At 41.1% G+C, this 27,643-nt stretch overlaps 1 protein-coding gene across 1 annotated transcript in view; it reads right to left on the bottom strand.

Annotated features, from left to right (window-relative positions):
* The window catches only part of PRG4 (proteoglycan 4), a 187,449-nt gene that overhangs the window by 23,330 nt on the left and 136,476 nt on the right, over positions 1-27,643 (bottom strand). Inside the window, exons 8-15 of the mRNA XM_077277614.1 lie at positions 25,732-25,821; positions 23,200-23,301; positions 22,665-22,745; positions 12,171-12,248; positions 11,750-11,860; positions 11,226-11,630; positions 4,017-4,745; positions 2,290-2,370 (exon numbers count right to left, since the gene is read on the bottom strand). Of these exons, the coding sequence (XP_077133729.1) occupies positions 2,290-2,370; positions 4,017-4,745; positions 11,226-11,630; positions 11,750-11,860; positions 12,171-12,248; positions 22,665-22,745; positions 23,200-23,301; positions 25,732-25,821 (1,677 nt within the window). The remainder of the gene's footprint in view (positions 1-2,289; positions 2,371-4,016; positions 4,746-11,225; positions 11,631-11,749; positions 11,861-12,170; positions 12,249-22,664; positions 22,746-23,199; positions 23,302-25,731; positions 25,822-27,643) is intronic.

Below are 27,643 nucleotides of genomic sequence, written 5' to 3'. Positions count from 1 at the left end.
CTATAGGATTAGTAATGGATAGGTGCTTATAGACGCCTCTCCATTAGTAATCTGTGGGTTTGATGTCACCTGACAATACAAAGGTGACATCAACACCACAAATATGAACTCCACTTGCCACTGCTACAGAGCAAGCGGAAAGAGTCAGGCAAAGCACAAGAATTGGCGTATCTACTAGATATGCATTTTCTGGGCAGTGGCAGGCTGCTATTTTTATGCTGTGATGAGGGGGCGGGGTTAATATCCATCACCCCTTACCAACCTTAGAATACCAGTCCCCATCTGTCTGCTTTAGCACGGTTGGTTGTCAAAAATGGGGGGACTCCATGCCATTTTTTTTAAATAATTTAAATAATTTTAAAAAATACAGCGCGGGGACCCCTCTATTCTTTATAATCAGCCTTGCTCACACTGACAGCTGAGGGTTGCAGCCCCCAGCTGTCAGTTTTGCCTGGCTGGTTATAGAAAATACGTGGGAAGCAACGCCATTTTTTTCATGTATTTATTTATGTATAGCACAAGAGCTGGTTGATGAATGCTCCCATTGGCGGCTCCTGCTCTCATTGTTGTTAGCAGCAGGTGTAGGGTGATGAGAGTAATTGTCCCATCAGCCACCGCATGCTGTCATTGTTCTCACTTGAATACAACTCATCATTCTCCCCTCCTTATGCTGATTGCCGGCACAGCAGGGGAGAATGATGAGAGTTGTCTGTAGCACCAGGCACCGGGGACCAGCACTTACTGTACCGCTGCTTCCCTGGCACCCACCGTGTGGTACTGATGCAGCACACACCCGGCACACAGTTGCCACATGTGTGCCACACGTATTACACACACAGACACTGACATCTCCGGTACCGATTTGATGTTATCGCGAGCGCCATGGGAAAATATCTTTTGGCGCTAACGCAGACGTCAGAAAGGTGAAGTGAGTTAATTGACTGTGAACTCCCAGGATCTTCCTGATGGCACTGTGAGCATGAGAACTTTCTCATGCTTGTAGTGAAGCCAGACAGGTTGTACGAGTTCACCGCGAGACACTCGGCAGTGGTAGCAGATGCTTACAGACCTCTCCATTCTTTGTAGGTGATAAAACTTGCAAAACGTCAGTGTACCAAATACTTATTTTACCCACTGTATATAATGCATATTTTATATTGTTTAGATTATATATAGTGTGCATTGTCTTTGTATGATGTAGATTAACTGTATATAGTATAGATTGTCTGTTTATAGTACAGATTGCATATGTGGTATAGATTGTATAAATTATTTCTGCATAGATTTTGTATATACTATACATTGTATATAGTGGATATCAGTTATAGCATAGATTGTATGTGTCCATTGTCTGAATATAGTATAGACTGTATAAGTCATTCATGCCAACAATTTGCATAGTGTACATTGTCTTTAAGTATTTTACACAGTATATAATATACATATAGATAGTATAGATGGTATATAGTGTACTTTATATATGGTGTATTCATATGCCTGTATCACAAGTCTGCTGCCTCTTTGTAGCTTTTGACTCTGCTCTGTCCTGCAAACCACACATTCAAAACCTTACCACCATTTGCCAACTGCAACTCAAAAATATTTTCATAATTCGTCCTTTACTCAAACCTGAAACAACTAAAATGTTAGTATATTTACTCATCATCTCCCACCTTGACTACTAAAATATCTTCCTGTGTGGCTTCACAGCTAACACTCTCACACCTCTCCAGTGCATACTTAACTCCATTGCCTGATTAGTCCATCTCTCCCTTTGCTACTCTTTTGCCTCTTCCCTCTGGTAATCTTTTCAGTGAATTTAGTTTAAATTACTAACAATGTTTTACATGGGTGTCCATAATCTGTCTCCTCCATACATCTCCAAAAATAATCTCTTTTTACTTCCCTACATGTAATCTACGGTCCTCATAAGATCTTCTTTTATCCTCTGCTCTTCAACGTTCCTCACCTAATTGCCTCCAAGATTTCTCTCAAGTATCCCTCATACTGCCCCATTCCTCAGCATGTCTTCATTGTCTCCCACTCTTGGAACTCAGTTTTTCGCAAAAGTCTTCTGCAATAATCCTGCTGCCATCTTACTACTACTGGAGCTGCTTCAACTACCCAACCTTTTATTTCCTTCCCCATAGTAGTAAGAAGGTCTCTCACCTTACTATCAACCTCATCATCATGTATCAAACAGGACCCCTGACAAAGGAACTGTGAAACGCTGGTCAGGTGCCTGAGAATACTTTTTGAAGTAAAGCTTTTCTTTTTCAATTCACTTACCCCGAAAAGCCACCATTGATCCATTTTGCAGAGTAGTTATCCCATCAACTGGCTGCCCATTGCACAGATTCTTCTGTGGGTCTAGAGTGGAACATTTGCATAACATTTACATGGTTGTTAGACATAATTACCTTTTAGATTAATTCCTTTCCTCTTTGTTTGAATGTGCAGCCACATAATATTTCAACTGGTGTTTGGGAGCTTATTATCCACATTTTGTTTTCATTAAAAAGCACTCCCATAAATGTGTTATGGATTAAATGTGTGTTATTTTACAAGTAATATATTGTAGGAGTGCTAAAATACTCACCGACCACCGACTTCTCTGGTGTCCACCACCGCTCTTGTCCTCTTCTGTGTTATATGACTGAAGTTTCGACTCTTCAGATAATACTGGAGTTTGTGTGTGAACCAGAAGTCGCTTTTACAATACAAATCTATAAAGCATCAGAACGAGGCTCCATACATTGCAATAGCAACTTCCAACTCAAACTTAAACCCCAGTCTTTGTAAGGAAGTTAGAATAGTCATAATGTGCAGCACTGGAACCAGGAGGAGATGGCATCTGTGAGTATATTAATACACCTACACTACACATACAGTGCACAGCGGAAATGGATAGATTTGTCAGAAAACCTATAGTTTCTTTCAGAATCATTACTTTCTATGGGATAACATGCTACAAAATACTCCCACAAATGTGGGCCCTTGGTTGCAAACAAGATTTGTTGTTTTGCACACCCAAAAAACTTAATTTTTCTAACAAATTAGTTCAAGACCAAGTTGCAAAAAATGAGCACATCTCAATGAAAGATTAGACTGCAAAATTCTAATCAACAATAACGCAACCACAGATAAGTCTAATTATTGTTAAACAGGTGTCTAGCACCGAGTTGACAATAAAGGGGCATTACTTAAAGAATACCCCTTCTCATTCCATGCGTTTATGCTGAGCCCTGCACATTCACACTGAATTAGCCCATAACATTTTGATAGGAGTGCTTCTGTAAATTACGGATACAAATTCACATTCCTTTTCTTGGCTAACGTTTCTGAATGATAATGTCATGTACTGTAAATCTTCATCTGTCTCATTCTTTACACATGTGGAAACAGGACTTCTACTATAAGTAATACTTAGATATTGCTGTTGTCATTATTATAACAATTTATTAATATCTCACTCTCCAGTTCCAAATATAACTATTTAGTCAAAGATGTAGACACAGGGAATATAGTTAGTATGTTAAGGGCACATGTATACATTTATTGTATATGTCTAGGCATTACAAATAGAAAATATAACTTTAGGAAAACATTGCAACATTTTCTGCACATGTGCATACTGGCAGCAAGAGGTATTGAATTGTGAGTGATACAGAAGGATGAGACATAGTGTCGGGCTCTGTTCACATTGGCATTGAGAATCTCCACCAACTAGTCCTTCCAATATTTCTGATGCTATGAAGAGCAGTCTGTAGCACAAAAATATTTTCCCTTTCAAATATAATATAATTAAGAGCAGTCCAATGGACTTCATAGTATGATTATGAAAAAACAAAGCCCAACAAAGCTGTCATGATTTATATATTAACAGAGTCCATAATGCTTGTGTGAACAGAGTCTGACCACTTAAGACGAGCATCTCAGTACACAACAATAACTTAAATACATAGTGTGAAAATGTTGTGAAGTAGTAAAAGGGGCAACTCTGACATTATACTTACCGTTAGAACTTCTGATTTTATTACGTAGTAATACCCATATTGATGGTCTATGTATAGTGTAGCTATGTACACCTGTTAAATTTGCCATTGGTGAGTTATTCATCCTCCGATATATTTCATCTACAATCTGAATGATTCTTGTTCCTGGTGGTTGATTCCCATTAGGCGTTATCTCATATGGGTAGCTGGAGGGAATATCTCTATCACCTGTGTCAGGCTGCTTTACGTCTGGAGATGGCGTACTTACAAGGGGATAAAGTTGCTGCATCTCAGTACATATTTCGTTGACTCGTTGAAGGTCATCATCTGAGATACTCAATTTTATTGCTTCTTCTTTAAGCAAGTCACAAATGTGATATGGGTTAGTTGTGGAAGGGTTGGTGGGTTTAAAATTTTCCATCTCTTCAGGATTCAGTGGCCTGTTTGTAGGACTACCTCTGGGTTTAGGTGTTTTTGTTGGATTTACGGACTTGGTGGTCATTTTCATGTTGTCTGATTCTTTAGTTGGAGTTGGTTCATTTTCAGCTTTGCTCGTAATTGTAGAAACCTCAGACTCATCTCCAGGCTGTGACGTTGTCAATATAACAGATTGCTTAGTAGTCAGTGTTTGCTGTGGTTCAATACTTGTCCCTTTTATGTTGCTTTCTGATGGAATAGTGTGATCTGAATGCGTTGTGGTTGATTCTGTGATCACTGTGGTTTGTGCTTGTTCACTTTTCTGAGTAGTAGCTGTGGTAGAGAAAGGCATTATATTAGTATTTGCCATGAAATAGTCAGTGTTTTGGTCAAGCGCGTTATTGGTAAATTCAGAAGGGGCATTTGTGCTATGGGGAAGCTCTGAATACATTGGACCTGCAGTGATATGAAGAGTTGTTAGCCCATGGGTAGTCTTAATTCTGCTTGAATCTACATCACGGACAGTACCCAATAAGTCATCCTTCATCGTAGCTGAAAATGAGTCAGTAGATTCACTGCTTACTGGATCATTTTCAGTATGTAAACCCTGAGCTCTAGTTGTATCTGTATGGGACATAGTCCTAGCTCTAGAAGAATCTGCTGATGTGTAATATTTGTCCAGCAATCTAAATGATGTGGAAGTCGGTGTATTTTTGTTTGTTGCAGCTTCAGTGGATTTTATCATATTGGCTAATGAAGTAAGGTGTGTAAAGCCACCATGATGGGGCTCTGACAATGGTGCTTGCATGGTGGTGATGACTAAGCTACCCATTGTTGCATCTGATGTTTGGGAGGTTTCATATGTTCTCTCTGTCTGTCTGTCATCTGTGGAAGTAATTCCTAAAACATCTGCATCAGATGTAGCTACTGTGCTGTCAATAGGATTAGTATGTCTTGTAGTAGGAAGAAGATCCCGCTCACTGGAAGATGAATGTTGGCTGCTATAACTGGCAGATGTTGGGGTGCCTTTTTCAATTTCTAGATTTTCAGCAGTTGGGGTTAATTCTGTTGTAATGAATTTACTGGGGGTTACCGTCAACTGGATATCATCTGTGTTGTGCTGATTAGTGATGTCTGTGGCTTGCAGTGTAATTGTTTGTCCTGCGTTAGATGTTGTGTCTTTAGGTGCCTGAGTCGAATCCGTCTTCTCTATGGAGAAAGATTCCTTGGTCTCAGCGGTTTTGGACGCTTCTGTTGTAGTTATTTCACTCGGTGATAAAGTCGATTGGACGTAATCTGTGTTTTGTTGTTTAGTGATGTCTGTGGCCTGCGGTCTAATTGTTTGTGCTGTGTTAGATGTTAGTATTGTATCTTTAGATGTAAGTGAAGAATGCGATTCCTCTGTAGAGAAAGATTCCTTAATCTCAACTGTTGGGGATAATTCTGTTACAGATATTTTACTGGGATTTATAGTTGAATGGACGTCATCTGTGCTTTGTTGCATGGTTATGCCTGTGGCCTGCAGTGTACTAGCTCTCTCACTGGAAAATAAATGTTGGCCACTATCACTTGTGGTGCTTTGTTCTAGTTCTACATTTTCAATAGTTGGAGATAATTCTGCTGCAGTTATTTTACTGGGGGATAAAGACAACTGGGCGTCATCTGTGCTTTGTTGTTTGGTAATGTCTGTGGTCTGCAGTGTAATTGCTTGTGCTGTATTAGATGATACTATGGTTTCTTTCGATATAAGAGTAGGATCAGTTCCTGTTATTGAGAATGATTCCTTGGCTGATAAGGTTGATTGGATGCCATCTGTGCTTTGTTGTTTAGTGATGTCTGTGGTCTGCAGTGTAATTGCTTGTGCTGTATTAGATGATACTATGGTATCTTTAGATGTAAGTGTAGGATCAGTTCCTGTTATTGAGAATGATTCCTTGGCTGATAAGGTCGATTGGATGCCATCTGTGCTTTGCTGTTTGGTGGTGTGTGATGTAATTGCTTGTGCTGTATTAGATGATACTATGGTATCTTTAGATGTAAGTGCAGGATCAGTTCCCGTTATTGAGAATGATTCCTTGGCTGATAAGGTTGATTGGATGCCATCTGTGCTTTGTTGTTTGATGATGTCTGTAATCTGTGGTGTAAATGTTTGTGCTGTATTAGATGATACTATAGTATCTTTGGATGTAAGTGTAGGATCAGTTCCTGTTATTGAGAATGATTCCTTGGCTGATAAGGTTGATTGGATGCCATCTGTGCTTTGCTGTTTGGTGATGTCTGTGGTCTGCAGTGTAATTGCTTGTGCTGTATTAGATGATACTAGAGTATCTTTAGGTGTATGTGTAAGATCAGTTCCCGCTATAGAGAAAGATTCCCTGGCCCCAACTGTTGGGGATAATTCAGTTGAGGATATTTTACTGGGGGTTACAGTGGACAGTACATCATCGGTGTTCTGTTGTTTAGAGGTGTCTGTGGACTGCAGTGTAACTGTTTGTGCTGTGTTAGATATTAATGCAGATGTAAGTGTAAGATTAATTCCATCCTGTGTGGAGGAGTCCCTGGTCCCAATTGTTGATGGAAATTCGGTCAAAGATATTTCACTGGGCGTTAAAATTGACTGGATGTCATCTGTGCTTTGTTGTCTAGTGATGTCTGTGGTCTGAATTGTAATTGTTTGTGCTGTGCTAGATGGTATTATTTCAGTGTCTTTAGCAGTATGTGCAGAATGAGTTGTTTCTGCTGAGAAAGATTCCTTGCTCTCAGTTATTGGGGATTGTTCTGTTACAGTTATTTTACTGGGGGTTAAAGTTGACTGGATGTCATTTGTATTTTGCTGTTTAGAGGTGTCTGTGGTCTGCAGTGTAATTGTTTGTGCTGTATTAGATGAAGGTATAGTGTCTTTAGATGTAAGTGTAGGACCTGTTATTTCTATTGAGAAAGATTCCTTGGTCCCAACTGTTGGAGATAAATCTGTTGCAGATAACTTACTGGGGGCTATAGTGGACAGTATATCATCTGTGTTTTGTTGTTTAGTGATATCTGTAGCCTGCAGTGTAATTGTTTGTGCTGTGTTAGATGATATTGCTGTGTCTTTAGATGTAAGTGTATGATCAGTTCCCTTTGGTGAGAAAGCTTCGTTGGCCTCAACAGTTGAGGAAAATCCTGTTGCTGTTATTTTACTGGGGGATATAGTCAACTGGATGCCATCTGTGTTTTGCTGTTTAGTGATATCTGTGGTCTGCAGTGAAATGGATTGAGCAGTTTTAGATGATACTGTAAAATCATTGGATGTAAGTGTCTGATCAGTAGCCGCTATTGAGAGAGATTCCTTTGTCCCAACAGTTAGGGATAATTCTGTTGCAGACATTTTACTCGGGATTAAAGTCGACTGGACGTCATCTGTGCTTTGTTGTTTGGCGATGTCTGTAATTGTTTGTGCTGTGTTAGATGATATTGCAGTGTCTTTAGATGTAAGTGTAGGATCAGTTACCTTTGGTGAGAAGGTTTCCCTGGTCCTAACTGTTGGGGATAGTTCTGTTGCAGATATTTGACTGGGGTTTATGGTTGACTGGATGCCATCTGTGTTTTGCTGTATAGTGATATCTGTGGTCTGCAGTGAAATGGATTGAGCTGTATTAGATGATACTGTAAAATCTTTGGATGTAAGTGTAGGGTCAGTACCCGAGATTGACAAAGATTCCTTTGTCCCAACAGTTGGAGATAATTCTGTTGCAGATATTTTACTAGGGATTAAAGTTGACTGGACGTCATCTATGCTTTGTTGTTTGGTGATGTCTGTAATTATTTGTGCTGTGTTAGATGATATTGCAGTGTCTTTAGATGTAAGTGTGGAATCAGTTCCCGAGATTGACAAAGACTCCTTTGTCCCAACTGTTGGGGATAAGTCTGTTGCAGATATTTTACTCGGGATTAAAGTTGACAGGATTTCATCTGTGCTTTGTTGTTTGGTGATGTCTGTAATTGTTTGTGCTGTGTTAGATGATATTGCAGTGTCTTTAGATGTAAGTGTAGGATCAGTTCCCGAGATTGACAAAGATTCCTTGGTCCCAACTGTTGGGGCTAATTCTGTTGCAGATATTTTACTCGGGATTAAAGTTGACTGGACGTCCTCTGTGCTTTGTTGTTTGGTGATGTCTGTAATTGTTTGTGCTGTGTTAGATGATATTGCAGTGTCCTTAGATGTAAGTGTAGGATCAGTTCCCGAGATTGACAAAGATTCCTTGGTCCCAACTGTTGGGGCTAATTCTGTTGCAGATATTTTACTCGGGATTAAAGTTGACTGGACGTCATCTGTGCTTTGTTGTTTGGTGATGTCTGTAATTGTTTGTGCTGTGTTAGATGATATTGCAGTGTCTTTAGATGTAAGTGTAGGATCAGTACCCAAGATTGACAAAGATTCCTTTGTCCCAACTGTTGGAGATAATTCTGTTGCAGATATTTTACTCGGGATTAAAGTTGACTGGACGTCATCTGTGCTTTGTTGTTTGGTGATGTCTGTAATTGTTTGCGCTGTGTTAGATGATATTGCAGTGTCTTTAGATGTAAGTGTAGGATCAGTTCCCGAGATTGACAAAGATTCCTTTGTCCCAACAGTTGGAGATAATTCTGTTGCAGATATTTTACTCGGGATTAAAGTTGACTGGACGTCATCTGTGCTTTGTTGGTTGGTGATGTCTGTAATTGTTTGTGCTGTGTTAGATGATATTGCAGTGTGTTTAGATGTAAGTGTGGGATCAGTTCCCGAGATTGACAAAGACTCCTTGGTCCCAACTGTTGGGGATAATTCTGTTGCAGATATTTTACTTGGGATTAAAGTTGACAGGACGTCATCTGTGCTTTGTTGTTTGGTGATGTCTGTAATTGTTTGTGCTGTGTTAGATGATATTGCAGTGTCCTTAGATGTAAGTGTAGGATCAGTTCCCGAGATTGACAAAGATTCCTTGGTCCCAACTGTTGGGGCTAATTCTGTTGCAGATATTTTACTCGGGATTAAAGTTGACAGGACTTCATCTGTGCTTTGTTGTGTGGTGATGCCTGTAATTGTAGTCATCTTAACGTCATCTTTATATGAAACTTCACTAGCGGTGGTTGATAGAGTAGTTTTAAGAATGTCTAGTATGGAAGGTGTTAGCATTGTTTCAGTGGACATTCTCTCAGATGACTCTTTTACCAAGTTTGTGGCAGTCGGAAGTGTTCCTACATGGTTTATAATAGCTTCTGTGAACGGTTTACTTTCTATTGTCATACTAACAGTGTGATGAAGATTAGATGCTTCACTTACTGGCCTGCTCTGTCCTGTATTTTCAGTTGTACCCATGTCAGAGCTTGTTTTACCATCTATTGGCCCTATAGTTTTAAGAGTCTCAGTGACAGTTTGTCCTGTGCTTGGTTTTGTTGTGGTTTGCATGTATGTGGTATCAAATGATGTTTGTTTTTCCCTCAAGGTCTGAATTGTTGAGTGCAGTTCCCCCACTGTTGATAAAAGTGTAGCCTCTGTTGATCTAGATTGCTCTGAGCTTGCTTCAGTAAAAGGATTGTTTGATATTTTTTCTGCTGTGGTTTGGCTGTGGCTTTCAGACTTTGTGCTTATGGTATCAGCTGTTGATGGAGCTGTGTTTCTGTTGCTACCAGCAATGGTAGTCATTGGCTTTATAGTGTCAGGTAATATTTCTCCTATTAGCTGTGATGCATTTTGCTTCTCATTAACACTTTGAACTTCAGTAAAAGTTGCTTTCTCAGTTGGCAATATTTCTAAAGTATCCATTGTGTCTGGCGTGTTTATCATTTCTTCTCTATGGGTATTTTTGTCTGTTTCAGTTTTTGGGTCCTGACTTGACTCTTTTGATACCAATGTACTTAAAATATTATTTGCATTTTTTTCTGTAGGAGTTATGCTGTCCTTTGGTCCTGTCCATGGGAAACTTTCAAATCTGATATCTGTTGTAAGTCTAGATGCACTAGGAGAGAGCCTCAATCGATTAGTAGCAAACTCTGTAGTTAACTGAAAACCACGTGAATTGGCTGCTTCAGTGGTAACAGTTGGGAAATCATGTGAAAGTTCAGTCAGACCTTGGAATATATTTTGTGTCTCAGCTAAAGTATGGACATATACAGTTCTAGGCATTTCATCTAACACTGTTGTGCTTAAGACATGTTCAGAAAGCGTTGTAGCCATGCTAAATACGTTGCCGAAGCTAGGTCTTATAGAAGGGAATTTTTTTTCTTCAGTAGATTGCATTTTCTGCCATGTTACTACATTTTCTGTTGGTGATTTTGTGGCCTCAGGACTGATCAGTAGCTGATTCACTCCTGGTGGACTTGTTTGTACAATTGTTCTAATATCTTCCCTTGTAGTTTTTATATCTTCTGTTCTGCCTTTATAAGACACTGTATTGTCTGTGTTACTTAGAACTGTGGATGTTCTTGCTGTTGATTTGGCAGGATCATATTTACTTATATGATATGGTGATGTTTCCTTGTTGACTTCTGTAGGAATCTCATAATTTGATAAACTGTCTGTCCTAAGTCGAGTAATTCCTGGATTCAGTGTGCTTTCTATACCATTTTTACCATTGATTCTTTCGGTTGTAGCCATCTCCATCACACTTGAAGGATTCATAGAATTAGATATGCCTTTGCCTACAGTATAATTCTCCAGCTTTTTCACAGTGGATCCATCATCTTGTGATGGCACTGTGGTTGCATCATTTATGTTTCCATCTACAGTAATAAGTGTTACAATAACTGATGCTTCCAAATCATTCATTTCAGTTGTGTGTTTAATATTCTTACTTTGTTGAGGTGGTGGTTCAGTTGATGTGCTTTTTCCGGTGGTTCTTTCCTCTGTCGTTGGACTTTGAGTGGAGGTAGTCATCGCATTTGTAGTTTTTTCAGTTCCTTCTTTGGTTGTCGGAATATTGACGGTAGTAGTCTTTTCCTTCTCTGTAGTTACAGCGGGGTTTTCTGTTGGGGACTTTGTTGGCTGTACTGTTGCTTCAGTTTGGTTTATTTCCTTAGTTGTCTGTGATGCTGTAGTTGTTGAATGGACCATTAAAGTTGTTGCTGATCTAGTTGTTGACAGAAAGTCCATTCCACTGCCATCATCTCCAGAGCCTTCAACTTTAAATGTGGGTTCAGGGGTTGGAGGGGAATCTTTATCTTTTTTTCGCTTTGGAGGCGCTAATGGGTCTTCTGGTTCTTAAAGACAAAATATATTTTATTATAGCATTTGTTTAACTTTTTTATTTAGAAATTGCAGATACATATAACGACAGCAACAGTAAAGTTTATATTACCAGTGCTTGTTTTTTTCTTACCAGGATTCTTCTTCTTTTTATTTTTGCCTGATAACCTTCTGGAACTTGATTTACTGCTAGTATGTGAGGATGATGAACTTGATGAACTTGAAAACTCACTCTCTACAGTTTCTAAAATGAGTGATTAAAAACATGGAATAATTAATAAGAAATTAGAAGAAGACATATTGTATGCATTGTGTTTTTTGTAACCATCTTATACCATCTGATGAAGTGGCATGTTGATATAAAATAAAAACATAAGGCATGACCCTTTAGGTAAAGGAACACATTTTAGGCTCTAACAACGTAGTTGGTTGAGCACTGCAGTTAAAAAAGATTCTACAAAATTATAAATATAAAATCTTATATAATTATATAACCTATGGAGTGTTTTTTTTTTTTATTGAAAACAAAGACACATTCGACCCTCAATAATCACCTTGTCTTTCTTCTTCTGAGTCAACCTTCTTTTTTGGTTTCTTTTTTTGTTTTTTTCCTTTCCCTGGTTTTAATGGGTCTGGTGAAAAAGTAATGGGTTAATACAGTTATGCTCTCATGGTCTCAGATCTCTGCACAATTACTACTAATAATATAGGGCATGAGTTCTATTAATGGATTTTTATCATCTGACAAAATATATGGCTAGGATATGGACCCCATTGATTCTGAGAAAGAAGGGGATGCTGAGCTGTTTTTTAGTCCTCTCCTTGGCAGTTTTTGCCCTGCAGAGTGTGGCACCACCTACCAACTGTGCAGTGAACTGCAGTGTTTCACCAGTTAGGTGAATGGTGCTAGCTGCAGTTCCCTACACAAGTGAGAGGCCAGGAGTGCCTCTGTGCAGCAAAAACTTGGGACATAGTCCACAATCTGCAGTGTCCCCTGCATTTTTAATTATGGAGGCCCCGAGGTTGTTCATAAAGTGGTAAAATATCCTATTGACATGCCGTCATTATATATAATGAGAAAACGCCTTAAATAATAAAATAAGCGTAATAGCAACCGGTGTTTATAAAATAAACATCAAATCATACATTATATAAATTCTAAATTATTTTTCTATTACAATATACTGTATGTGCTTGATTCCATTTAGTACCAGAATAATAATCTAAATACATTACAGTATTAGGACCAATGGTATGTTAGCATGCATATCAGTGAATCAAAAGTAAAATACTGTATATTAAACTAAAAGATGATAGGTATAATAGGGAGCAGGCCAAGTTTAGGCAGAATTTCAAAAGTTACGCTAAACTATTTTTAAAATTCGTAAACATATCAAAGGAAAAGACAGTGGGATTTATACAAGATCCTAATTTGACTCCCATTTCCATTTCTGATGCTAGTGAACTAAATTTCCCTATTACAGAGGAAAAACTTGGGTGAGCTCTGGAGTAATCTCCCAAGGAGAACAGCCCAGGCACAGATGATATGCTGTAGAACAAATGATAATGTAGTTCCTCCAACTACAAATATAGGTGTACGATTAAAACATCACATTTATCAGGAACAAACCAGTCCCAAGGTCTCTCTCCTCTTTTTCTTCCTTTATGGCTTCCATTATTGTTTTAATATTCTAAATAGATGTGATGTTTTAATCGTACACCTATTTTTGCGGTTCATGGAATTACATTACCCTTTGTTCTTCTCATCACCCAGGAGACCATCTGGAGCTTCCCTGCTCCACACCCAAATTACAGCATTTGCCAATGCCGAATAGCTGATGTCAGTGCTTTTTCTTTTCATTTCACAGATAATATGCTGTCAGAAAAACAAACAAGATATGAAGAAGTCTGGACTTTCCAAAGACAGTAAGTTATTCCATATCAATAAGATATATGATAACTTACTGATTGCTTGGACTCCTTGTGATCCCTAGAACAGAAGAGCCCCTGTCTGAATGGAGCAGCAGTTGAGCATACCAACATCAGTCCATTCATTATCTATGGACTGCAGAAAAAGATAAGTTCTGTACTTGGTTATTTTTGGCAGTTCCATTGACAGAGGATAGAGACAAGGTGCCCATGCTCCATTCAAATGAAGCTAGGCAGAGCTCTGTTATCAGGTTCAATAGGAGTCCCCGAGGTTGCTTAACCCCCTCATGACCTTGTGATTTTCCTTTTTTTCATTTTTGTTTTTTTCCTCCCCTTATTCCAAATGACATAACTTTTTTTATTTTTCCGTCCTCATAGCCGTGTGAAGGCTTGATTTTCGTGAGATGAATTATACTTTTGAATGATATCATTAATTTTATCATGTGATGCACTGCAAAGCGGGAAAAAAATCCAAGTGCGTTGAAATTGCAAAAAAAGTGCAATTCCACAACTGATTTTTTTTTACTATGTTCACTATGTGGACTACACCAAAAAAGTGAATGACCACAAAATAGACATATAAAAATATAGTAAAAAGTGTAAATGTATACATTTTACTGGTACATACAATTGAAATATATTAAAATAATGGGGAGCAGTACACAAAAAAACTAAGAAAGTTCACAACAAACATATTCAAAAGACGTGTGTTAGGGCTAGCGGAACGCACCAAGTAATAGAGAGATTGATACGAGGTGCGTTCGCAGCCCGGGGTCCACCGTGCAGAGATACCTGCTGCAAAGTAATGGCAGATGGACACTGAGCTCACACGTGGGTTAAACTTAACCCCGTATGAAATGAAAGCGAGCTCTGTTGCCTCAGAGTCGTGCTGTACACAGATAATAATACCCTAACAAGTGTTGTGCTTGCTCTGGAACTCTTCTGTGCTAACCGCACACATGAAGGAACCAGATGCTAAGCCAAGGCTAATTGCCCCCACTGATGCTAGCTGCCAGCCTGAGTGTACAGCCCCAAAGCAAAACAGACTCACACCACATATCAACTGAGTGGTAGAGTATCCACTGGCAACTGCCAAACACAAATGATATGTGCGGCCATGCAAACCTTTTATAGTTGTAGCTCTCCAGGACCTTCCTAGTGGACCAATAGGAGCTGCTACAGGACCTGAGCTTGTGACCCTCAACCTCCAATGAGAGGTCTTCCCTTGAGTATGCTCAGAAGGAGACAAGCAGGACATAGTCCCAGGAGTGCCTGCTCGCTGCCGAACAGTACTACTGGTTATAATGGCTGAACCTAGAAGGGCAGCAGTAACCAAACGTGCAGTATCTGTCTGAGCCAGGTGCTGGGACCGACGTCTCCGCTGAGCAGGTTCCACTGCGTCTGGAGAAGAATGGGAGACCGCAGCGGACATGGTTCGAGATTCCCCCGTGCAGCGGTTGGAAATCGACACCTAACATTACTTCCCCTCCTAGGGCCCCCCTCCTTGGGCCTCACTATGTTCAAAGGCTGCAATGAGCAGCGGAGCCCGAATGTGCTCCACAGGTTCCCAGGTTCTGTCCTCTGGGCCGTGGCCCTTCCAGTCCACCAGATAGTATTATTTGCCACGTACCACCTTGCACCCCAAGGTAGAGTTCACTTCGTACTCATCTGTGGATGAACCCGATGTCCCGGCAGATGACTCGGAAAACCGGGACATATAGACGGGCTTTAAGAGGGATACATGAAAAAGTGTCAGTGATACCTTGGCGCGGAGGAATAGCCAAATGGTAGACCACAGGGTTAACCTGTTCCAGAACCTTGAAAGGGCCTATGTAGCGAGGCGCAAACTTAATGGATTAAACTCGCAGACTGATGTTACGGGCGGAGAGCCACACTAAGTTGCCAGGAGCAAAGGCCGGAGCGGGGTGCCGGTGAGCATGGGCAGAATCCCTCATTCTCTCCTTGGAGGCCTGGATGGCATCCTGTGTGCGGTCCCAAATGTCACGTGCCTCCACCACCCAGTCTGCCACCCTAGAATTGGTGGATGACATGGGCATGGGCACAAAGACATGCGGATGCTGACCGTAATTAAGGAGAAATGGAGTCTGCCCGGTGGAGTCGGCAACGGCGTTGTTCAAAGCAAATTCCGCCCAAGGTAACAGAGATGCCCAGTCATCCTGCCTGGTGGAGACAAAATGTCGCAGGTATGTGACTAGAGTCTGGTTGGCCCCCTCTACCAACCCATTCGTCTTAGGATGGTACGCAGAAGAGAGATTCAGCTCAATGCTGAGTAAACGACAGAGCTCTCTCCAAAACTGAGAGGCAAACTGGGAACCCCGGTCACTGACAATTTTGTCAGGCATGCCATGTAGATGGAAACCATGTTTAATGAACAACGCAGCCAAGGCCCATGCAGAAGGTAACCGTGAAAGCGGCACCAAGTGCACCATTTTAGAAAAATGGTCAGTGACTACACAGATAATGGTGCAGCTACGAGACTTGGGTAAGCCCACCACAAAGTCCATCCCGACCATCTCCCACGGCCTGTCTGCCACCGGCAGGGGGTAAAGTAGCCCAGCAAGTTGTTGCTGAGGAGACCGATTCTTGGTGCAGGAGACACACGCCCGAATATAATCCCCGACATCACGGGCTCTCAGAAGGGACAATTAGCCAAGGCTCCTCCTCTACTGAAGACACCACGGAGCGAGAGAGATAGCACTGGCACAGATGTTCTTCTCCCCGGAAAGATAATGGAGAGTAAAGTGGAACTGGGAGAAGAACAGGGATCATCTAGCCTGGCAAGAGTTTAGCCACTGGGCATTCTGCAAATAAACCAAATTTTTGTGGTCAGTAAACACTTGTAAGGGAAAACGAGCCCCCTCCAGGAGGTATCTCCATTCTGAGAAGGACAATTTCATAGCTAGCAACTTCCTGTCCCCGATGGAGTAATTTCCTCTCCGCGGGTGTAAAGGTCTTGGAGAAAAAGAAACAAGGATGCTTCCGACCTTGAGCATCCTTTTGGAAGAGGACTGCTCCTACTGGCAATAATAGTTGATGAACCCCATAAAGCGCTGCACCGCTTTGAGAGAATGGGGTTCCTGCCAGTCCATAACAGCCTGTAGCTTGGCGGGATCCATAGCCAATCCTTGAGCCGAGATGATATAGCCCAGGAAAGGCAAAGACTCCTGCTCAAACACACACTTCTCCAACTTGGCATAGAGGGAGTTTGCCCGTAGGAGGTTGAAGACTTTGCAAACATCTCTCCGGTGGAAGTCTATATCTGGAGAGTAGATGAGAATATCATCCAGATAGACTACAACTGAGGTGGAGAGCATATCCCGGAAGATATCATTCACAAAGTCTTGGAAAATGGCTGGGGCATTACAGAGCCCGAAAGGCATCACCAGGTATTCATAGTGCCCATCCCTGGTGATAAAAGCCATCTTCCATTCGTCCCCCTCACGGATGCGAATCGGGTTGTTAGCACCCCTCAGATCTAGTTTAGTAAATACTCTTGCTCCCCGAAGCCTATCAAAGAGATCAGATATCAGGGGCAGTGGGTACTTGTTCTTAAGGGTGATGGTGTTAAGACCCCGGTAATCTATGCATGGATGTAATTCTCTGTTCTTCTTCTGCACGAAGAAGAACCCAGTCCCTGCAGGTGACACGGACTTCCTAATGAATCCTCTTGGCAGATTCTGTTGGAGGTACTGAGACATTGCCTTCATCTCCAGGAGAGATAACAGGTAGACTCGACCCCGGGGAAGCTCAGCACCAGGCAAGAGGTCAATAGGACAGTCATAGGGGCGGTGAGGTGGAAGGGTCTCCACAGCCCTTTTGGAGAACACGTCCGCATAGGGCCAATATTGCTTGGGGAGAGAGGAAAGATCTGCGGGTACCTCAGTAGTAGCATCCTGAACGCACTCCGTCTGACATCTACCCTCACAAGATTCACTCCATCCCAGAATTCTTCCTGAGGACCACTCTATATGAGGAGAGTGGTAGCGTAGCCATGGTATCCCCAACAGGACCTCATCAATTCCCTCAGGAATGATGAGTAAAGAAATAATGTCCTGATGAGATGGTGACATAGAGTAAATGGGATCGTCTGGTGTGTTATCTGTGAGGGCAGTGTCGACCCATTCACCACTCGTACGGTCACTGGTTTGGTGAGCATCACTAGGGGTATTGCATGTCGTTGGGAGAAGGCAGATGACATAAAACTGCCCTCCGCCCCATAATCCACGCAAAGCTCTACCGAATGAGTGGATGAGCCTATGGTAATTGTACCCTTAAAGGACAGTTTGGAGGAAAACGTCGCCGTGTCTAGTTTACCTCCTCCTACAACCACTAGATGCTGACATTTTCCCGACCACTGGGAACATCTGGAGGCAAGTTGTCCTGGCTGCCGGCAGACATGACAGACCTTGACTGCACGAGCGATCCGGGACTTAGATCCCACTTGTGGCACCTCCATGGCCTCATGTGACTCGGGAGCCTGGACCGGAGATTCCAAAGGTTTGGCAAAGGTGGGAGCCAGCCGAAACCTGTGACTACACTGCGCTCGCTCCAACCTTCGTTCGTTAAACGAAGATCTATGCAAGTAGATACAGCTATTAGCTCCTCCAGTGTGGCCAAAGCATCCTTCACATGGTCAGCCAGCCCCCTCCAAAATACAGGGATGAGGGCTTTATACGACCACTCTAGCTCAGATGCTAAAGTCCGGAAGTGGACGGCAAAATGGCTGACCATGGACGAGCCCTGAGTCAATGCCATAAGTTGGAGCGCCGTATCATGGGTGACTCAAGGTCCTAAAAAGACCTGTTTCAGAGTTCTTAAGAACAGCGGAGCATTCTGCACACATGATCGCCACGCTCCCACAGCGGTGTAGCTCACTCCAACACCCTGTCCGACAGGAGAGATATAATGAATCCCACCTTTGCCCGCTCTGTGGGAAAACGTGGAGCCAGGAGCTCGAGGTGTATTGCACACTGGCTCATGAAACCCCTACAAGATTTATTATCACCAGAGTATTTATTTGGCAGCGGGAGGCGAGATAAGGTCGGAACAGGGGTGGCAGTGGACAAACTTGCTGCAGTCATGCTAGCAGCCTGAACAGCTACGGCGGTAACATCCACAGCTGAGGTTGTGCGCTTGAGAGCCACCAACCTGCCCTCCAGCTGCTGGATTTACCGCAGCAGTTGCTGTTCGTCCGTCATTACTAGCCAGACCCTGGCGCTAGTATACTGTTGGGGCTAGCGGAACACACCAAGTAATAGAGAGATTGATACGAGGTGTGTTTGCAGCCCGGGGTCCACCGTGCAGAGATACCTGCTGCAAAGTAATGGCGGATGGACACTGAGCTCACACGTGGGTTAAACTTAACCCTTTATGAAATGAAAGTGAGCTCTGTTGCCTCACAGAGTCACGCTGTACACAGATAATAATACCCTAACTAGGGTTGTGCTTGCTCTGGAACTCTTCTGTGCTCACCGCACACATGAAGGAACCAGATGCTAAGCCAAGGTTTATTGTCCCCACTGACGCTAGCTGCCTGACTGAGTGTACAACCCCAAAGCTAAACAGACTCACACCACATATCAACTGAGTGGTAGAGTATCCACTGGCAACAGCCAAACACAAATGATACTAGCGCATGGCCGTGCGGCCATGCAAACCTTTTATAGTCGTAGCTCTCCAGGACCTTCCTAGTGGACCAATAGGAGCTGTTACAGGACCTGAGCGTGTGACCCTCGACCTCCAATGAGGGGACTACCCTTGGGCATGCTCAGAAGGAGAAAAGCAGGACTTAGTCCCAGGGGCGCCTGCTCGCCACCAAACAGTACTGGTTATAATGGCTGAACCTGGAAGGGCAGCAGTAACCAAACGTGCAGTATCTGTCCGAGCCAGGCGCTGGGACCAACGTCTCCGCTCTGTGCAGGTTTCACTGCGGCTGGAGAAGAATGGGAGACCACAGCGGACATGGTTCGTGATTCCCCCTGTGCAGCGGCAGGAATTCGACACCTAACAATGTGTGGGAGGGGCTAGTCAAATTTCTTTGTGGTATTTTCCTGATGAAGGGATCAGATAGACCTTGAAACACATTGAATAAACCACCAGAGTTTTTCATTACATTTGAATCTGTATTATTGTGGCAGTGCGGACTTAATCCATAAAATATCCTGTACAACGTCTCTATTTTCAAAAAAGGAAAGAAGACAGAGTCCAGAAATTACAGGCCAGTGAAGCTTACTTCTATCCCAGGAAAGAGATTTGAACAAATTATTAAACAGCATGTATGTAAGTACTTGGATAAGAATACAGTTATTAACCAGAGCCAGCATGGGTTTGTAGCAAACAACTCATGCCAGACTAATCTAATTTCCTTCTATGATGGAATCACTGATTGGGTGGATCAGGGAAATGTGGTATAGTACAGTATATCTCAACTTCAGCAAAGCATTTGATAAAGTATCTTATATTATCCTTATTGAAAAAATGACCAGGTATGGGATTGACAAGGCTATGGTTAGGTGAATTAATAACTGGCTCAGTGATCTTACTAAAAGAGTGGTAATAAATGGTTCCACATCAAATTGGAAAAGTGTTACAAGTTGGGTACCACAAGGCTCTGTCCTGGCCCCTGTGTTGTTCAACATTTTTATAACTGATCTAGAGAAGGAAACTGAAGGTAAACTAATCAAATTTGGAGACTTGGCAAAGCTAGGATGGATAGCTAACACTTGAGAAGACAGAGAAAAGACTCAGAAAGATCTAGATAAGCTTGAGCAATGGGCAGTGACTAATAGAATGATATTTAACAGGGAGGAATGCAAGATTCTACATCTGGGCAAGAAAAAACTAAAATTACATCTGTAGAATGGGAGGAATAGAATTAAGCAACAGTACGTCAGAAAAAGACTTGGGTATACTAATAGATCACAGACTGCACATGAGACAACAGTGTGATGCAACAGCAAAAAAGGCAAATACAAAGTTACTTCTTTTGCTAATGCTATACATAATACTGCTGGTATACTGCGATGTATAGCAAAAATCATGATCTGCTAGGAATGCCAGCCACAGCCCGCCAATCACAGGAAGATCATGATAATAGGTGTGGGGGTCATCAGCAGACTTCTGGCTGTCATGACAACCCATCGGCACCCCGTGATCATGTGACAGGAGTGCCGATGGGTGGGATGGATTATCCTTTTACTGCTGGTGCATGTTAAATTCTGCTGTCTGTGATTGACAGTGGGATTTAACAGGTTAACAGCTGTGGGCGGAGCACCGCTTCCCCTGATGCTGGTAAAGGCACATGATGACTGATTTAATCAGCTGCTCACTTCAAACACAGAGATAGGACCTTTGGCATAAATTTACATCAAAGGTTGTGAAGGGGTTAATGTCCTGTTTAGTCAGACCAACCAGCATTCTATGCATACAGAATATACATAGTTTGGGGGTGGAGGTGAAATCCTGCTCCCAGACTCCTCTTAATGCATCTTTTATACCATTTCCCCAAACTAAAATGCTACAGGAAAGATTTAGTATATTAAATTAATTTAAATACTGCTGGATAAATGTAATAGTTACATTAACCCCTTCACCTCCAAGCCTGTTTTCACCTCAATGACCAGGTCAAATTTTACAATTATGACTAGTGTCAATTTATGAGGTAATAACTCTGTAACGCTTTAACGGATCCCACTAATTCTGAGACTGTGTTTTCAAGACATATTGTACTTCATGATAGTGGTAAAATGTATTCGATAAGATTTGAGTTTATTTGTAAAAAAAAAATTAAATTTGGCAAAAATTTTGAAAATGTTGCCATTTTCAAGCTTTTAATTTTTATGCCCTTAAATGAGAGCATCATGTCACAGAAAAGTTAATAAATAACATTTTCCACATGTCTGATTTACATCAGCACAATTTTTGAAACACAATTTTCTTTTGTTAGAAAGTTAGAAGGGTTAAAAGTTTACCAGTGGTTTCTCATTGTTCCAATAAAATTTACAAAACAATTTTTAGGGACCACATCACACTTGAAGTGACTATGTGGGGTCAATATGGCAGAACATACCCAAAAGTGACACCATTCTAAAAACTGCACCCCTCAAGGTGCTCAAAACCACATTCAAGAAGTTTATTAACCGTTCAGGTTACATTTTTTCAAAATTTTTTTACTTTAGACCCAAATTATTTTATTTTCACAAGGGTAACAGGAAAAAATTGATCCAAAAATTTGTTGTGCGATTTTCCCTGAGTAAGCTGATACTGGGCTCGGAAAGGAAGAAGCAAGCACCATGTTGTGTTTGGAGTTCCCCTGAAGTGCCTAAACAGTGGAAACTGCCTACAAGTGACACCAATCACATTTTTCCCCTCAAAATGTTGTTTAGCTCCCTATTTTTTGTATTTTCACAAGGGTAACAGGAAAATTTGCACATACAATTTGTTGTTCAATTTCTCCTGAGTATGCCGATATCCCATGTGTGGGGGAAGCTACTGTTTGGCCGTATGGCAGGGCTCAGAAGGGAAGGAGCGCCATTTGACTTTTTGAATGCAAAATGTGCTGGAATAATTAGCAAATACCATGTTCCATTTGGATATGCTTAAATAGTGGAAACCGCCAACAAGTGAACAAGTAACAGTCTGATCACAGTTCTAATGCATTACAATGCATTAGAACTGTCAGCCTGCTTTCACACAAACTTTTGAGATCATTCACTGAGTATGATCTAACATGTTTGCTAGAGTCTGGTGACCTGGATGTCGTGGGTCATCATGGCAACGATCTGAGGGCAGAGGGTGCTCCCCTCCTCTGAATGCCTTCTAAATTCTGTGATTTAGGGGGTGAAAGTGTGTGCACCACTCCTTGCCATAATGTACCGTATGTACCTTGCCCCTACTAACAAACTTGTCAGCCACTTTCATCAGCTGTTACTGTCACCGCTCTAGTCTCGAGCCACCATCTTTTGACCGCCAATTCCGACTAACCGGAAGTCAGAGGTAACTGTCGTAAGCTCTCAATGTAAGTCTAAAAATCTAATTTATAAGTCTATAAATTATAGTTCATGTATCACTACATATTTGCTAATAAATGTTTTTCTTACCATTATCTCCATCAGTAGGTTTGCCTTTTTTCTTTTTTGTTTTTTTGGAATTAATCTTCTTTTTCCCTTTTCCTAATGGATCTTTTTGAGAAGAATAGAAACTGTTAAAATCACCACTCATCCCCCCTCAGAAATGTATTTTATAAGTTCTTAATTATTATTTAATGAAACTGAACTATAATCATGTAGTATTGCTATCCATCCATTCACATCATATCAATCTAGTTTATATATTTTCAATAATCTTGGTCTATATTTGTAGAAAATGCAAGAACACAACCACATCCCCAATTATAAGTGTGTCCTCACTTAGGGAACCATATTATTTTAGTTTTTGTTATTTTTATTTCCCATCTCAAAATTATTTCAGTTGTTTCTCAATGGATTTGTACATATTAAAGATGATACTAAAGGTTGAGAAAGTTCTGAATTGATTCTTCATAGTATGATTTTTTTATATGATAAAACTTGCTATTTTAGGGATGTGTAGACTTTTTATTTCCACTATACATATTTCTATTATTGCAGCAATTACCATCTGTATCATCCCCTGGTTTTCTTGGCTTCTTCTTTTGACTTGAAGGTGAACGTTTTTTGGTCCTCTGGTTAGATGTGGATGTATTCTCATCGGTATTGGCTATAGAAAAGACAAAATGAATGTCAAGCTTTATAATGTCTTCTTCCTATTCTGAATTCTTGGCCTTAGTTGACTATATGTGAATATATACATTTAATTAACTAATAACTATTTACCAACCGAATATGAAATCAAATGATTGAATTTATAAAATGTGAAACTGACTATATCCTAAATATGATCAGAGAACATTGAACTTGTTGGACTGAGGTTCATTAACTAATAAATCCAATGCTAAAAATAAGAACAGACATGTCATTACTTATTTTATGTGCTTGGAATTATGAACATCCACTATCCATCTATTTTGGCAGGTTTAATAGTCTAAAAGGAGTTTTATAGTAAAGAGAAACCCTTCTAACATATCAGTTACACATTAAATTTGTGTCATCGTTATGGAAGGCATGGCTTTCTTACACGCTAACATTGTTGACTCAACGTGGAGGAAGAGTGGCGTTGGTGAATATCATTTCGTGAGGAATACTGCTGTAATATATTCCTCTATCTGGTCAGGCACAGATGACAGCAAGGTTCATTTGATACAATGAGACATGATTCATCTGTTGACTTCTTTTTAAAGAGGACCTATCCCCAGGAAAAGCCTCATATTTTGGTTTAGATTTAGACATCCCTCCTTTTTACATAGAAAAATAATTTTGGATATACTGTATGACTAATTAAAATAAGCAAGGAATAAAAAACTTCTCATTAGGGAGTATGGCAATTTGTGTATATCACCTCCAAAGTCGAAGCAGGCATCCTCTTGTAAGAAGCCACCGAGCTTTCAGAATAAGTTGGAAAGGTTTACAGGCAAGTTATAATGAAAAACATCAGAATAAATTCAGGAACAGCCATGAAGGAGTGTACCATAAAACATATTAGAGTAGAGGCACATCCACTTCAACAGTACACCATCAGCAATTTTACAGAAATGACCACCTGGTAAAGTTGGTGCAAAACGATTTGATCTGATCTATCTATGTCTGTAATAAACAAAGTCCAAACATTTATCTGTTTGCCTCCCGTAGTAAGCGGATGTGTCAGAGGAGCCATCTAAATCCTGCTTTCGGCATAAACTTGCAATCTTCCAATAGAGTGCTTAATGCAGAGCACTTTACAAGTTGCATAACTTGCACTTTATTGAATAAAGTACATGCTTTTTTTACTCAAGGGGAAGTGTCATGTGACCAGACCAGTAAATCAGGCTCCTCCAACAAAATAGCAGCTTTCCTATGTGAGGTGTTTTCCATTGGAGGAGGTTGATGAACAGTTGTGGTAACATGTCCTCCACCAACAGCATTGTATGGACAGCTCTGGTCACATGTCCTCCACCAGCAGTCATTGTATGGACAGGTCTAGTTACATGTCCTCCACCAGCAGCCATTGTAGAGACAGGTCTGGTCACATGTCCTCCACCAGAAGCCATTGTACGGAGAGGTCTGGTCACATGTCCTCCACCAGGAGCCATTGTATGGACAGGTCTGGTCACATGTCCTCCACCAGCAGCCATTGTACGGAGAGGTCTGGCCACATGTCCTACACCAGCAACCATTGTAGGGACAGGTCTGGTCACATGTCCTCCACCAGCAGCCATTGTATGGACAGGTCTGGTCACATGTCCTCCACCAGCAGCCATTGTATGGACAGGTCTGGTCACATGTCCTCCACCAGCAGCCATTGTATGGACAGGTCTAGTCACATGTCCTCCACCAGCAGCCATTGTACGGACAGGTCTGGTCACATGTCCTATACCAGCAGCCATTGTAAAGACAGGTCTGGTCACATGTCCTATACCAGCAGCCATTGTATGGACAGGTCTGGTCACATGTCCTCCACCAGCAGCCATTGTAAAGACAGGTCTGGTCACATGCCCTCCACCAGCAGCCATTGTACGGACAGGTCTGGTCACATGTCCTCCACCAGCAGCCATTGTACGGACAGGTCTGGTCACATGTCCTCCACCAGAAGCCATTGTACGGACAGGTCTGGTCACATGTCCTCCACCCGCAGCCATTGTATGGACATGCTCTTCTGATCAGTATAAACTGACTCATTTGCGTAGGTGGAAGAAAATTGGCCTGATGCAAATTAAGTAGAGAAAGTTCCATAGTATATGCACTTGAACATCTTTTTATTTTAACGATAACAACTGTCTAACAACTAGCCTGCTGCTAGCCAAGATACTCTATCTGCAGGAGAACTGTAGTCCAGCAGCAGGTTGGAAAAATCTGTGACCACTTACAGTATAATGAAATGCTACTTGTATCTACAATATGATTTACATTATGGTAAAAAACAGCAGTTTTAACACAAAACGACACAGGCATGCAAGCTGCATCAATTTTGCGGCAAAACCACACATCGGTGCTGTTTTTGGCCACATCATGTAGACTCACTTTAAAAATCAGTATAGCAAACTTGTAAGCCTACCACTATTAACATCAGTCCGCTCTTCTACATTTTCTTCAGTTTCAAGACTGCTTGGATTTTTGGGCTTCTTTTTGCCTTTAGGGTTGGGTTCTTGTGATGAAAATATTGAGATTTCATTAGTAATCAGTTTAGAATATAAAATAAAACCCTTATTTTATTGAGATATGTAATATAGTCCATTTATCTTAAACAGAATCTGTCAGCAGGTTTTTGCTATGCAATCTTTAGACAGCATGAGGTAGGGTTAAAAAGCTGAATTTAACGATGTGTCACTTATCAAATAGTGTGCTGTTGTTTACTTACAATAAAGATTTTATCATTAGGACATTATCATTCCTGGGACAAGCTGCCTCATGTCAAGTCATATGACCACGCCCCCTCCTGTAATAAGCAGCTCACCATCAATAGACAATGTACATACAGAGCCTGGTGTGGGTGGGGTTAGAACTCTGATTGTTTCAAAACTACTGGACCCAGTAAACTAAGTGATACATCATTGGAATCAGGGTCTATTTTCCTACATCATGCTGCTCTTAGATAAAGTAGCAAAAGCCTGCTGACAGGTATCCTTTAAAGTGAACCTGTCAGCTGATACATGCTGCCCAATCCGTGGACAGCATATATCAAGCAGTGGCAGTATTAGTTTAGCCAGGCATGTTTGATTCTGAAACACTGCGGTCCTCAGTAGCGTCTCCTCACCCGCTGCCCTGGACTGATAGGTCTCTGCCTACATGCACGTATAGGTCTATGGGTGCGTAAAGAAAATGACAAATGGAGCCACAGTATAACATCTGATTTTTACAGATAAATTGCAATTCTGTAACACAGGAAACTGTAAGTGGACTGTAAATGTTAATACCCCTCCACGAAGCCGGCAATTTATGTTTTTGCGTTTTTTGTTTTTTCCTCCCCTTCTTCCCATAGCTATAACTTTTTTATTTTTGTGTCCACATAGACAAATAAGGGCTTATTTGTTTTTTGTTTTTTAGATAAGTTGCACTTTTGAATGACCATTCATTTTACCACATAATATACTGGAAAATTAGAAAAAATTCCAAATAGGGAGAAAATGTGACAAAAATGCAATTCTGACATTGTTTCGCTGGATTTGTTTTGATGGCGTACATTTTGTGGAAGAAATGACATTGCATTATCATTCTGCTCATCAGTATAATTACGGAAATACTAAACATGTCCAATTTTATATTATTTTAGTGGTGAATGAAAAACCTGATTTTTTTTGCAATTTTTGGGTTATATCACCTTTTTCTGAGTCCGTAACGTTTTTATTTTTCAGTCGATGGAGTTGTTTGAGGGTTTGTTCTTTGTGAGGCAAGAACTTGTTTTTGATTACACTATTTTGGGATAAATATGACATTTTGATCGCCTGTTACAGCATTTTTGTGGTATTGCAGTGACTGAAAAACCTTAATTTATTTTTAATGGGGAATAGAGTGGTAATTTGAACTTTAATGTATTTTTATTTTTTTCATATTTTTTAAAAGTTTTTGTTTACTTCTCACTCATATTATTACTCTTCTTGGGGGGATTGAAGCTGATTCATCTGATCACTTGTGCTATGGCATAACATTGCTGTACTGCATATAATAAAAATCACCGTGTCCTTTGAAGCACGATCACAAGCTGGGTTTCAAAGGAGTTCTGTAGTCACAAGCACGTAGGTCTTCAACAGTCCCCTGGCTGTCCTAGCATTCCATTGTCGACCCGCGATCATGATGTGCCACCATGCTGGCGCTTGTTAAATGGCGCTGTCAGAGTTTGACATAATAATCTTGTAGTATAAAAAGCCCTTCATGGAGCTCTACTGTAACCTACGTGTCTTGCAAGGATGATCTTGCAGTCGCCCTGCCAGCACCTTCCTTACACAGCCACTGTCTCATTTAGTACTACA

This window comes from Ranitomeya variabilis, chromosome 8, assembly GCF_051348905.1.
Source record: "Ranitomeya variabilis isolate aRanVar5 chromosome 8, aRanVar5.hap1, whole genome shotgun sequence".
Lineage (NCBI taxonomy): Eukaryota > Metazoa > Chordata > Amphibia > Anura > Dendrobatidae > Ranitomeya > Ranitomeya variabilis.
This window is presented reverse-complemented; position numbering and strand designations above follow the sequence as displayed.